General features: G+C 33.8%; 1 protein-coding gene across 1 annotated transcript; it reads right to left on the bottom strand.

Moving 5' to 3' along the window:
* Positions 1-3,508: 3,508 nt before the first annotated feature.
* On the bottom strand, positions 3,509-15,090 carry LOC122002187 (the record flags this gene model as incomplete). Its single annotated transcript, XM_042557276.1, has 7 exons — positions 3,509-3,953; positions 4,028-4,228; positions 10,963-11,055; positions 11,463-11,708; positions 13,110-13,475; positions 13,583-13,723; positions 14,623-15,090. Coding segments are annotated over 7 exons (1,731 nt in total), but the record flags the coding sequence as incomplete, so codon positions are not given.
* Between the last annotated feature and the right edge of the window lie 305 nt (positions 15,091-15,395).

Genomic DNA, 15,395 nt, shown 5'->3' with positions numbered 1-15,395 from the left:
ACCCTCGCGTGCAGGCCTTGGAGTAGGAGTCGTCAAAGGCTCCGAACAAAGTAAATTGACTTTGTTAGTATTGTTTTTACTTTTCCGCTGTGTTTACTCGATGAAATTTTAAATCGATATTCACCCGCCCCCCTCTATCGAACGATCACGATCCAATAGACATAATAGTCATTATGAGAGATTACAAATGTTCATATTGATATATATGAAGATTATTTAATCTGGGTAAATAGCAAGACCTGGATATCTCCAAGATAATAGTTGTGTGCCATCGAGAGATAGGATGTTTCCTGAATAACGGATATATACCACCAGGAGAGAGGCTATGTGTCATTATAAGAGTGTTTCTGAATTATTTAGAAGAATTGCTAAGTATAACAACTTTGTTAACATTGATCGCTAGGAGAGCAGCTATATAAGGTATAACAATCTTCTTAGCGATAATCGCTCAATATGCTTGCTGTTGCACGAACCATTTTCCCTTAAGTATCTATTAGATGCTCTATTTAGTCTTTATGACTAACTAGTCTTAGTGACTTGATTCTGACCTAGTCTTAGTGACTTAACTTGGATGAGTGAGAGATGAAGGAAATGAGAACATGTACATGCCCACGTTGCCCACATTTTCTTGGGACAAAATGTTCCTTTTACCCCTGAGATAATTCCCATTATAAAAGAAGTGTCCAAAGGTGAGAAGAGAGGTTCAAAACGTAAGAGATATTCGATATGTGAGATTCGTTTTCATCGTGGAAGGAGAAACATTCAAGCAATAGGGATATGGTTTGTGGAACTTGTGAGAAGGTTCCTGCTGGTGATCTTCTTGCTGACGGCAAGAATACCTCCTATCTTTCTCCGCCGCAACAAGGTATGGTTAATTTGTTTTGTACAATTATTTTATAATCCTACATATAGAATACTATCTTTAATGTAACAAAGTGGCGAATTTCAAAAAAAAAAATCATTGCAAAAAAATTTTACGATGAAATCTGTAACAAAAAATTTCATCGTAGAGTCTCCAAATTTTGCGATGAAAATAAAATATTCATCGCAAATTTTGCGATGGATTTTATTTTTGTCGCAAAATTAGTTGAAAATTTGTAACAAAAAAAACCATCGCAAAATTTAGAAACGCAAATTTGCAACAATTTTTTTTCGTTGTAGAATTTCCAACAAATTTTCAAATTCATTGTCGATTTTTGTAATGAATACCTAAATTTTAGGTCAATTTATGTGATGAACCCCAAAATTCATTGCCAAAATATGAAACAAACCCAGAAAATTATCATAGAATCTATGACGAATAATAAAATTTGTCGCACAAACCTGTGATGAATCTGAAAATTCATCACAGATTCTGCGACAAATAACAAAATTTGTCGTAAAAAATATGCGTCAAATCAGAGATTTATCACAGTTTTTTTTACTATAGGTTTGTGATAAAAAATTTTCATTGCTAAATTCTTTGCAAAACACAAAAAAATATACCTAGAAATAACTATTTTCTACATTGGATCTGATTAATATAAAAATATCTATCAAACCTGTTTAGCGAATCAATTCATACACATCTTATCCAACACATCATATCTAATAAAATAAAACTATACATTAAACCAAATCACAATTCATTCATCTAATTCAAACATTAAAAAATATCTAATATTTTACAAGAAATTTTAAACAATCCATACATCAACAAACATCTAATATCTATACATTACCAAATCATTATGTTTTTCCAAAACAAGAACATTCTTCTCCATTTTCCAATATTCTTTTTTTCTTACATCAAAATAAAAAAATAAACAGTATCATTGATTACAAAAAATAAATTACTATATATGAACACAAAAATTAGTACTGACATTGATTTTCATTTTGTTTCACCAATCCTGTTTGAAACAAATTAACAGTATTAATAAAAAAAATAAAAAAGAACATATTAATTATGAGATAAATAATATTCATACAAGAAGATCTATCACCACCATTATCATCATCGCCATCATCACCGTCTCCACCATCGTCGTCGCCACCATTTTCATCGAAACTGGACGGAATATGACTTTGAGTGGAATTTAAATAAAGATGTCTCATAATAAAATCTTTGTTGTTGGCGCATAACTCTCCTTTCTTCATCTCTTTCTAGTAGTATGCCTTTCAAATGTAAAATCTCTTCAATCAAGGTATTGATTTGAGTCGTGACTACTGTTGATGTGGAAAAGGATTTACGGGAAACACTATGACATTTGTTTTTATAAATTTAAAATTTTTAAAGCCGGTTGAGGAATCTAGAGAGCTTAGAATGATATGAACTAGTTTCTATGATTTCCTATAAATTTTTTGATTGTATAAATCTCCTCAAACACTAATCTGACTCAATATATTTTTCTTTCATTGTTAAGTCAATTACGTGCAAGACTTAACAAAATCTCTAGAATGAGTTATGAATTTAATATGTTAAACTTTTTTTTTTTTGACCTTAAAGCATTACCGATTTCAATGTAGTAGGTAAAATTAATATTTGATGGGATTTATAGAATTAAGAGATTTATAGAAACTGGTTTCATGTTATTTCGAACTCTTTAGGTCCGTCAACCGGGTTCGAAAAGTTTAAATTAAAAAAATGATATTTTGTGACGAATTCTTAGATTTGTCACAGAATCTGTGATGAATTCTTAGATTTATCACATAATCTGTGACGAATCTATGGATTCATCGGAAATCTCTGACGAGTTCGTCATAGAATGATATTTTTTTAAATTCAAACTTTCCGAAATCGATTGAGATACCTAGAGAGCTCGAAATAATATGAAATCAGTTTCTATAAATTCTTATAAATCTCTTAATTATATAAATCCTCTCAAACATTAATTTTATTTAATTGGTGATTTTTTTAACGTGAATGTGTCAAAAAATATAAATCGCGTTCAAAAAATTACCGATCTCAATATATTATGTAAAATTATTATTTGAGGTGATTTATATAATCAAGAGATTTATAGGAACTCATAATAACTGATTCAATGTTATTCTGAACTCTTTAGATTCATCAACCATCTTCGGAAAGTTTAAATTTATATAAAAAAATTAAAATTTTGCGACAAATCCTAGATTCATTGTAGATTCAGCGACAATCCTAGATTTGTCGTAAATTTTACGACGAATCTAATATTCATTGCAAAATGTGGGACGGATATAGGGTTCGTTGTAGACTCTGTAACAAATATTGATGTTTTTCGCTAATTTCCAATGACTTTAGTGCCTATTTATATTTTATTGTTAATTTGGGATGAAAATATTTTTATTGTAAAATTAATTTCTAATTTATGATAATTTATATTTTTATTACAAAATTTATCACAAATTATGAAAAATTTTCATCGCAAATATTCATTGCTAAATAACTGTTTTTTTTTTTTTGGTAGTGTGCATAAATTGATAGGATTGTGTGATATCTACGATAATTGTAATAATTATAGAAATATTACAACAATGAGTATAATGATGGACCTCTAACATCTAGACGTAGAGATTTTAGATCAGCAGTTAAACATATTGTATATACAAATACAGGATAAGCACACCCAGTGGCCTACCACCGACCAATAATTCCCAACAAAACCAAATACGGTTCATTGAATCCCTTCCCCAACTTGTATCCACTCATATATCCTACATCGATATATACAAGAACCAAACTGCATGACATAACAATGCAGCTTACACATTGACTTTCAGCAATAACTCGTCCTCTCATAATATGGTGGTAGTGATGGGCATCTCTCATTCATGTGAGGGTATGGCTCCATGCTATTGTAATCTGGTAGTTCCATCCGATATCTGCCCTTAATTTGACAATAAGGAAGTTTCACATCATCGTATTTGTTGCACCACTCCGGCAGACGGCTCGAGTTGCTCTCGAAAAAATTGAGGGTGTAGGCATCTCTGATCTGCATGTCACCAAGCGTTAGTAAAATTGCAGTTACAACTTGGAAAATTTTGCTGCAAGTTGGGATGACTTAACAGTGAATTCAGTCACTTGTATAGAGCTGGCAATCGGGTCGAACAATCCTGCTGCCTTGTACAGTTCGAGAATGAAAGCAACACATGATGTTGATTTACCATCGGAGTAGATCCAATCATCTTGTTCAGGAATTGTCAATAACTCGTCAAAAGAAGTACCATTCTTTTCAGCTTCAACAATGATTTCAGGCAGATCAAAACCCTGCGTTGAGATTTAAGTTTTATCGTGAATAAGTATGTGGGCCATTTTTAAAATGACGAATTTAAAGATGTCAAATTTTTACAACACCCTTCTTATGAAACTATTCTATAAGAACGTATCAAATTATGGAACTATTCTGAATTGAAACTCTTTTTCAAAGATTCGTTTGAACAGATTCAGGAAACAGAGGAAAAGACATTCTGTGGAGTTGCTTAATGGAAGAGTGAATTCTAAATCTAGATGAACTCGTACCTAAAACAATGGTTGACATGTGGAAAGTTGACCAAATTATCCAAACTATAACCCTAAGGCAAGTGAAAAGGTTGCCAATTATGTCAATCTGTAGAATGTTAGAACAATGTCAGTACAAAATAGCATTTGGCAAACCAATACCCAATATGTTGAGTAGTGAGTCACTAATTGTTTTATATTATCCAACTATTTTAATTATCTACAACAAGAAGGAAAAGTGTATTTGAAAAAGAAAATCAACAAACTTGAAATGTGGTTTTAAGGATATAATCTTTCAAGTATATAGTACTGGAACACACTATTAGCTGTTTGGCATTTCTGCCAATGGCTTCTGTCATCTAATTCACAAACTTAAAAGAAAGTCAAGTGTTAATCAAAGTTTCTAGACTGTAGATGCACAGTCAACCTTAAGAGGAAAAAAAAGGATCTAGCAGGAAAGCACAATTCATAGATGAATTAGGTTCTTGAACAAGCAAATAGATAGTACTAACCTCAGTCCTAACCTGCTTGTTCAATGCTGCATTCCATACTGGTTACAATTTGAAATATATTATTAAAATTTTGATTTTGGCCAAGTATTTTGTTTATGTTAAAATAAAAGGAAATATTATATTAAGAAAAATTGCCCATGAGACCTTTTGCAACAAATATTAACCAAGATTTTAAAACATAATTAAAGAATCAAGCTGTGCTGCTTGGCATGATTGATACCTTTTCATTCCAATGAAGAACTAGGACATGGCATGGACAGACACAAGGTTTACTCATTCTGTTGGCCGTGCTGGAATAGTGTTGTTTATGTTGAGTAGGATTAGGTGATATGTTCCTTTGTCTTGATGGCATGGACAGAAACCAATGAAGTCCATTTTGCCTCATGCTGTGAAGATGGAAATCATTGTCAGACAAGGGAGGAAAATAGAATAGGAGAAGAGGACCACGAAGAGGGAAAGGTGAGAGGAGAAGGGCCTATAAAAACCTAATGCATATAAAGGGTGAGGAAGGGGGAGGAGGACCTCCTGAGTTGAATATGAGTATGAGCAAAAAATGTGATATAGTCACCACACAATTTGTATTAGTGGGAATGGCTCAACTGATATTAGTGGAAGTGGTTCAACCATTGCACCAATATTGAGGAGTGCAAGTGTTCATGTTCACTTATGAGATGGTATTGGTCATTTCTTTCCTTCTATAGGATCATAAGGGCAAGTGTTAATATTATTGATGGTCTCTTTTGCTCAGGTTCCTCCTCCTTAGAAAGTTAGATCGGCTCCTTGATTCGTGAGATCGAACGCCTTGAGATGAAATACAAGTTAGGGCTTGGGCCGGATCACCGACATGATCCCTTCGACGCTCAAGTCAATCGCCGATAAGAGTAGAAGAAGAAGAAGAAGAAGAAACTTAATGGAAAGGAGTCACCTCCGCCGGTAGGAATAAGAGAACCAACGTACCTAAAACTTACCATGCGTGGTCTTTATATAGATGCATAAACAACAACTCCATGTTAGACATTTCGTGCCATCTTACTTCTTCCCACATGAGTTGGTGAAGACGAGACCTCTAACAATCCGTTATCATTCCTCCACTCCTTGATCACTATCTATGGAGCAGAAGGAATCAAGGGAACTGCCTACGACACCACTACTTGCTTCACCATTCACTGATTACCACGTAAGTAGAGGGAAGAATCAAGGAAACTAGATCTGATAGTCACTACTTGCTTCTCCATTCATTGCTCGCCACATATTAGGAGGAAGGCATCAAGAGAACTAAATCTGACAATCACTATTTGCTTCTCCATTCATTAATCACCATGTTTTCTTAACTAGAAGCTTCAAGCTGATTTCTTAAGGGAGGTTGGTTATAATACTTAGTGGAAGTGAATTCTGATGCTCGGGGGGCGATATTCCCAATGCTCGATGGGTAGAAGATATGCTCCATGCTCAGTGGAATATATGTGATACTTGGTGGAAGACAATGCTAGGTAGAAGATATGCTCCATGCTCTGTGGAATACACGTGATGCTCGATGGGAGATACCTAATGCTCGGTAGAAGATATGTTCCATGCTCGGTGGAATACACGTGATGCTTGGTGGAAGATACTTGATGCTTGATAAAAGATATGTTTCATGCTTGGTGGAATACATGTGATGCCCGGTGGGAGACACCTGTGATGCTAGGTAGAAGATATGTATGATGCTTAGATGAAGAATACTTCCGATGATCGGTAGAAGATATATATAATGCTCGAATGAAGAACACCTCCAATGCTTGGATGAAGAATACTTCCGATGCTTAGATGAAGAATATCTCCAATGCTTGGTGGAATTCAACTACATTACTTGGGATAATCTGGATCGCATCAGATCTACATTGCTCAGGATAATCTGGATCCCATCAGATGTCTCTCCTTCAAGTTGAACTGAAGAGTGTAATCGAATGAAGTCCGATTAAAGGTGAAATCTCCCTTTGCTTGAGATAATTTAGATCCCATCAGATGTTCCTCCTTCAAGTCGGACTGAGGAGTGTAATCTAATGAAGTCCAATTAAAGGTGAAATCTCACTTTCTCCCTATTGCTCGAGATAATTAGGATTCCATCAAATGCCCCTCCTTCAAGTCGGACGAACGTGTGTAATCAAATGAAGTCCGATTAAAAGGTAAATCTCCCTTTTTCCATATTGCTCACGATAATCTGGATCTCATCAATTCTCACACCATAGGTTAGATAAGAACAAATATGATTGGAAAACTAATAGTTTAAGATTTGGAACATGGAACGTAGGAACCCTCATTGATAAATTAATGAATATAGTAAATACGATTATTAGGAGAAGAATTAGTATTTTGTGTGTACAAGAGACAAAATGGGTACGCGAGAAGGCAAAGATGATAGAGAATTCGGATTTTATGCTATGGTACATAAGAAAGAGTAAAGCAAGAAATGGAGTGAGTATTGTTGTAGATAGTTCGTTAAAAGACGAGTAGTTAGAAAAGGGGATAAAATTATAGCCCTTAAGATAATAATGACGACAAAAACTATAAACATAATTAGCATATATGCATCGCAAGTAGGATTAGATAAAACTATCATATCAAGATTTTGGGATGAATTAGATGAAGTATTACAAAGCATTCCGCCAAATGAAATGATTTTAATAGGAGGTGATTTAAATAAACATGTCGGAGTGAAAAATGAGGAATATGAGAGTGTATATGGAAGTTATGGATTTGGAACGAAAAATGAAGAAGGGAAAACCACATTAGATTTTGCGATAGCATATGATATTAAATTAGCTAATACATTTTTTAAGAAAAGAAAAGAACACTTAGTCATGTTCAAAAGTGAAAATAATAAATCGCAAATTGCCTTTCTTATGGTTAGGAAGAAGGACAGAAATATTTGTAAAGATTATAAGATCATCTCTGGTGAAAGTTAACTACCTAACATAGATTAGTAGTGTTAGATATATGCCTCAAGCGCAGTATTAATAGAAATAAAATATATACGACTCCTAGAATAAATAGATTTAAGAAGAAGGTAGGAGTACAAGTATTAGGTGAAATGCACTCGGTGAGTCAAACGAACATGGGATAAGATGATATCAAAGTCGAAAATAGTAGCTAAGAGTGTACTCGGTGAGTCAAAAGGATATGCACCACTAAGTAAGGAATCTTGGTGGTGGAATGAGAAAGTAAAAGAGAGAGTGAAGGAAAAATAAACAGCTTATAAGAAATTATATATTTGTAAGAATGAAGAAAACATAAAAAAAATATACAATAGTTAAGAAAAAGGCTAAGAAAGTAGTGAATGAAGCAAATAATGTAACTTTTGAATGATTATATAAAAAATTGGATAGAAAAGAAGGGAAAAAAGACATTTATAGAATAGCTAAAGGGAAAGAAAGGAAGACGAGAGATTTTATTCAAATAAAATGTATTAGAGATGAATGTAATAGGTACTAATAAATGATGGAGAAATAAAAGAGTATTTTCATCAACTATTTAATGAAGGTTTAGGAGACCAACTTAACTTAGGTAATTTAAGTAGGTTAAATGAGTATAGAAATTTAAATTTTATTGTAGAATTCAAACTTCAAAAGTAGAATAAGCTTTAAATAGGATACACAATGGAAAAGTCGTTGAACCAGATGATATTCCGTAAGAGATATAGAAGTGCCTAGAGAAACAAGGTATTGAATGACTTACAAAATTATTTAACATGATATTGAAAACGAAAAAAATATCTAATCAATGGATGGTAAGTATTTAGTTTCATATCAGGCATTAAACTAATGAGTCATACCATAAAACTTTTGAAAAAAGTAATAGAAAAAAGATTAAAGAAGGAGACCATGGTGATCAAAAATTAATTTGGGTTCATACCAAAAAAGTTGACAATAGAAGTTATACATCTTATACAACTAATTGAAAAATATGAAGAGCACAAACAAGATCTACACATGGTATTTAGTGACTTAGAAAAAACTTATAATAGAGACCCAAGAAAAATTATATGAAAAATTCTAGAAAAAGAGAGGTGTTAGCGTAACATATATTGAACTAATTAAGAATATGTACAAGGATGTAATAACCCGAGTAAAGACTTCAGGCGGAGTAATTGAAGCATTTCTAATAAAGATAAGGTTACATCAATTAATAGCTCTAAATCTCTATCTTTTTACACTAATTATAGACGAACTCACTACACACATTCAAGACAATACCGTGGTGCATGTTGTTTGCAGATAATATTGTTTTGGTAGATGAAACACGTGAAAGAGTAAATGTTAAACTAGAATCTTAGCGGAAATAGTAGAAGGGAAAGGTTTTAGGCTTAGTAGAATAAAGACAAAATATATAAAATTTAAGTTTAGCAATATTAGACGTAATGAGATGATTGTTAAAATAAGAGATGACGAGTTGCTTGAAACCAAGAACTTTAAATATTTAGAATCATTTTTGCAAAATGATGGAGGGATTGAGAGAGATGCCTTACATAGAATGCAAGCAGGATAATTGAAATGAAGGAGAGCATCGGGTGTTTTATGTGACCGTAAAGTACCTCTAAAACTTAAAGAAAAGTTCTACAAAACCGCAGTTAGACCTGCTAAGTTATATGGAGCTGAATGTTGGACTATGACTCGTGCACATGAGTAGAAAATGAGAGTTACATTGATAAGGATGGTAAGGTGGATGTGTGGACATACGAGGATAGATAGAATAAGAAATGAGAGCATTAGAGAAAAAATAGGTGTTGCATTTATTGATGAAAAACTTCGACAAACACGTTTAAGATGGTACAAGCATGTACTGAGACGTCCAATAAATGCTCTAGTTAGGTAATGCAAAACTATGACAAGCACACATATCAAACGAGAAAGAGGAAGACCACCATAAAACTTAGTTAGCAATAATAAAATAAGATAAAATTTATTTAAATATAGATGATGATATAGTAGGAGATAGAGCTCAATGGCGTAAGAGGATCCATATAGCTGACCCCATGTAGTGGGATAAAGTTTGGTTATTATTGTTGTTGTTGATATGATGACTTCTAACTAAGGCTAGCAAGTCAGATAGGATTGATGATGTCTATACAAAGGCGAAGAATAAATCAATTAAATTTTCCATTTCAATTGAATTTCCCCAACTACAACGAACCTAACTTATAATTGTAATATGGTATTCCTAGTCCCCAATCACAAATTGCATATGAAATTGTGTTCGTATACATACGAACAAAGATCAAGGAATGGATTATATAGTGCAAGAAGCAACGAGACTTGTATAGGATTTCATTGATATTCGATAGCTAGACAAGAATGTATATGAGCATCATTAATTTTCTACTATAGTGCAAATTCATAATATCATTATGCATCTTACATATATATTAATATTATCTTAGATGTCATGTGCAACACTGTATTTGTTTGATGATGGTGAACATTGATAAACTCAAAAGAGTGACGAATGTAGTGAAAGGGGACAATCACTAACAAAATTCATTTATCATCATTATTGGGGTCATGGATTAATGAGAAAATTTATTCATAGGGTACGACCGGAAACAACTAAGTTTGCTACTCCCTCCTGTTAAATTCATCCCAGTAAAAAAAGTTGATTGAAGCTCATGTTCACTTTTAAAGACTAGGAAGCTTCACAATACTCCATCACTGCTGAGAGTAGAGGCAAGAATATTATTATGCCTGCTAAATTATAGAACTGCATTACTGAGATTTTCATTATAATAGAGCTCTTGTATGTGGTTTTATGCAAGGTCAACATGAATAAGAAGTCGCAAATACAAATAGATAATGTCTATCATTTAATTCAAAAATACAAATAGATAATGTCAACACAACAAAGAAAAATTAATCAAGAAGCAAAATAGAAGGTAGTTCAAGTAGATAGATGGAACAAGAAAATTGCACAAATACATGAAAGGCGAAAAAAGTGTGCAACAGAATGTTCTCAATATACCTCAGTTCCAAGCCGCTTGTTTAGGGCTTCATTCCACATATTTGCAGCATAGGCTGGCTGGATTTTATTCCACATGGTCATCACAGAAGCCACCTATACCATCAACACCAGAACTTAGCAGCTATAAAATAGCTATGAAAAAATCAAACAGTTGAAATATGGTTCATAATGGAAGCATACAATCTGCTGTAGTAGGCATGTTTAGTTACAACCAGTAAAATTTCCAATGGATTAATACATTAAAAAAAATATGCTAAAGCAATATTTTGTTAGGGGAATAAAAAGCTTTAAAGTAAGACTAACTTTGCACGAGTACAGGACATAAAATAGAATTTATAATGCAGAATACAAAAAATCAAATGTGATAGTATACCCCAAAAGAACCACAAGTTAGAAAGAAAAAATAGTAATAATAACTCACAATTTTTTTAAAAAAAAAGCACAAGAGACTTAAAGAGACAGAAAATAGGCTTCAAAAGGCAACACTAATGGTGTCATACCACATGCGAATCAAGAGGTGGTGGATAGTTCCCACTTATAGTATCTATCCAGCTGAAGATCATGTTATGATACCCATATGGCTTATTTGACATGCTTTTAGCATACTCCCAAGCTGCAGTGTTGTTAAATTTTGCTCTGATATCTGGATGGAGTGGAAGCAATGCAATGTGTGGATTTGAGTCATCTTTAGTGAGCTCAAATTCCCACCATTCTTCCCATGGTAGAATGACTATTATATCCTCTCCCTACAAAAGAAGAATCATCTATAATACATAAGAATTAGAAAAAAGAATAAAATATAAAATAAGTACTACTTTAGCACTATAGCATGGTATAGAAAACATAAACCAAGTTGAGTTTATGTACTCAAATAATCGTCAGACAGAAAAGCCTGAAACTTTAAGAACAATCACTCAAAATGCTAAAGGGAATCTCCTGGAAAGGGAAATTAGAAGTCAGTAGGTAGCCACTAATTCTATATAATCCTTTTTCTTATTTGACTTATTGTTGATATCTAAAAATTGATGGAATTCCACATGACCATCTTAATTACATTGATAAAGGATCAACCTTAATTGATCTAAATTGCTTATTTAGAAGTAGTTCATATGTATGAATGTGTATATGTATCTATGCTGATTGATGTGGGTATGCTTACTCACTAGCTCAACAACCATTGGGTTTATGACATGTAACAAAAGGGCAAAGTTGAGGCGCCAGCAAGAGCTTGGTCCCTGGGATTAAGGGAGAGCTAGTACCAGCTGCCACGTAGAAGACCAACTAATTAACTTAGGTCTAACTTGAAAAGGACAGGAGGAGATCACTGGATCTTACCAGGTGCTTGAATTTGGAATAGTCAGATATTGGCCAAGAGCTTATAGAAAGAGGACAAAGGCAAAATGTTAACATGGCATGATATGATTATAATGACAACATATTAATTGATAAATTGCTTATCAAAATTTGATCATTTTAGAAACATGAATATTCTATATTATATCCATGGGGCCGGCACTAGGCGGACCCTAAGGTAGCGGATCTACCTTTTTTTTAAAGCAAGTTTTAGCTATGAATCAAAGTTATTAGTTGTCTAGAAAGTTTTAGGTGTTTGCCATGATGAAAGAATGTGGTAAGGACATATGCTACATTATAGTAATTATGTACATATCAATTTTAACAATTAGGATCATCTTTGACTTTAATACTCTTACAACAAATCTAAGAAATGAATATTTTGAAATTAGTACTGCATCCATAAAGATGTCCATTGGGTACAATATTAGTAGACATTTTTAATATTTTCCTAATAGCCAAGATGTTAGAAAAAATATTGGATATTTATAAACAAGTTTTTTTTTTTTGATTGATTATTGATCATCAAATTTTATAAACAAATGTAGGTATTATTATGCATACAATATTTTGGTTTGCTTGCATCAAGCATTAAATGAAGATTAATGTAGTTTAATTTATATATATATATATATATAAAGTCATGTCACACATACTCCCGTATATCTAAACAATTTTTTATCTACAATTACACACAAAGCAAACAATGCATTGGTTAGTCTGAGACAACATAAATATGATACCAAAGATTCATAAAATAGTTTAGAATTTAGAAACAATAAACCAGATCTAACCTTCTCATTTTCATGACCTGATTCACCAATCCAAAGTTTTCCTTCAGAATCCTTTAGGCAAACTGCAGTGTGGCCAGCATAGGCCCCACTGACCCACTTTTCCAAAGTTTCAAATCCACCCCAACGTCCACGAATTTTCGAGATAGCCAAGAAGTCTCCTGAATGAATATCATTAACATTGATAGTTGAAATCCACGGTTGAGGTCGTTGCTCAAATGTAGTTCCCATATGCTTCTCAAGGAAAGCAAGATTTGAACTTTCACCCCATCCAGTATTTGTAAATAGAGGAAAGACATCCCACAATGCCTGAAGAGTTCCAATCATTCCAGATTCCATAAGAAAAATTGACACTCCATGATTTTTCACCTGGTTTGCAAAATAATATCATAACAACTTAGCGGAATAGAGGCTAACAACTTTGTTGATAAAAATGCAACTTTTCTTGCAATTTACAAACTGATGAAGCAACTTGCATATTCATATTCAGCTTCCCCTTCCCACATGTGAAAATCAAGAGTATGTTCCCGAGACAAAAGGTAGTAATCCCATGTCACACGATATGGTGTAGCAAACACATAAAGGTCCATGCAAGTCCAACTATGAGCATTGCTTATCTGCAAAAAAAAAAAAAATTATAAAACGGTAAAAGGACTTGGATATTAAAATAATAAACTTTCACATTAATAAAAGAAAAAAAATGAAGTAATTAAATGAGTGATGACAATGCAAAGAGCACAAGTGAACAAAAACAAAAGCTATCTAAAGGTAAAAACAAGAAACCACTGCAAGATGCATCCCATTCCCATTCAATACCAAACAATTAAATGCCAACATAACACTAAGTATATGAAGGGAAAATTCTTATAAGTGAAATTAAGACTCCAACATGTTGCAAGTTGAACATAAAAACATAACAATTATGATCCACTTAACAACAAGAACCAACATTAAGAGAAGGTGCCAATTAGCTTAGTTAGCTTCTGGATAGTTCTAGCTGTGAATTGGAAGATATATCTGTTCTAAGTATCACCATCTGTGAGCTGCATAGTAGGGATGATAATAATTTCAGATAATGAAAGCTCCACAAGTTTCTTCACCCAAATAAGCTATGTGCAGTTCAAGAATCAAAAATATAGAAACACTTATCGTGAACCTACATCCTATTTAACATCCTTCAACCAAATTCATAAATTTGTAGTGCACATGTAGCGAGTTACCCTGCTCCTAGTTCTAAGGACCCTAAATGGCCTATATAGGTCTCGTCTACCACCAAGAGCGATGTATTACCTGATCAAACTGGTGTATGGAACATATTCAGGAAGAACTAAATCTTAATTTACTAATCAATTCATCATCCGAGTTAATTTACTAACTTCTCTAGCATGATTCCGATGAAACTTAAAGCACACGTTACCAAGTACCCAATTTTCAAGCCAACGCCATAATTGCTCAAGAATTAATTCTGAAGGATAATAAAACGCGAAATACGATCAAACCAATCTAGATTTTGTACCTTGATATGGAGCGTACCGCCGCCGAATTGGGACTTGCTCTTGTTGTGGAACTCCATCCACGCGGTGTTCTTGTGAAAGCAGGCGCCCTTCCATTCGAGGTCAGCGTCAGGAGAGGATGCGGAGCCAACGAAGGTGGGGAGGAGGTCAACTGCGCTACGGAGCGATCGGAGGAGGGGCCACGCCACTCTCCGGGGGAGGAGGGGGAGCAGATCCATGGCACGGAGCGGGGCCTTCCACGATGCCGCATCGTCCCCACCCCAAGGTAAAGAGGAGGAGAAGAAGAGAAGAGGGGAGACAATTAGGAGGAGGAAGAGAGGGATAGAGAGATGCTTCGTGGCCATGGAGAGGAGAGGAGAGGAGAGGAGAAGAGAAGAGAAACGGAGCAGGGAACAGAAGACGAGCCAAGGCAAAGAAGGCAACGAAAGACAGCGAGAACGAAAAGGTACTGCAGAATAACCCCAGAATTGGAGACATGACGGTACATTTTTGAAGGCGCATCACGAACAGCAGTTTCCGAAAACGGTCTAAATAAATATATATATTAATTAATTTTGATATTATCAAGAATAATGTATTTATGTCTTTTTTAAAATCCGTTTAATTTAAACATTTTGTCTTTTTGTTTTTTTTTTTATAATTATTTTCATTTCAGTTTTTCGAACCAATTCATTTTGAAATAAACGACCTCACCGCCATCGTAAATCTGAAAAACATAAATAAATTTTGATAGATGATTCAACCTCACTAATAATTCAAACACCACTGACATCTA

Source organism: Zingiber officinale, chromosome 1A (genome assembly GCF_018446385.1).
Source record: "Zingiber officinale cultivar Zhangliang chromosome 1A, Zo_v1.1, whole genome shotgun sequence".
NCBI classification, from domain to species: domain Eukaryota; kingdom Viridiplantae; phylum Streptophyta; class Magnoliopsida; order Zingiberales; family Zingiberaceae; genus Zingiber; species Zingiber officinale.
This window is presented reverse-complemented; position numbering and strand designations above follow the sequence as displayed.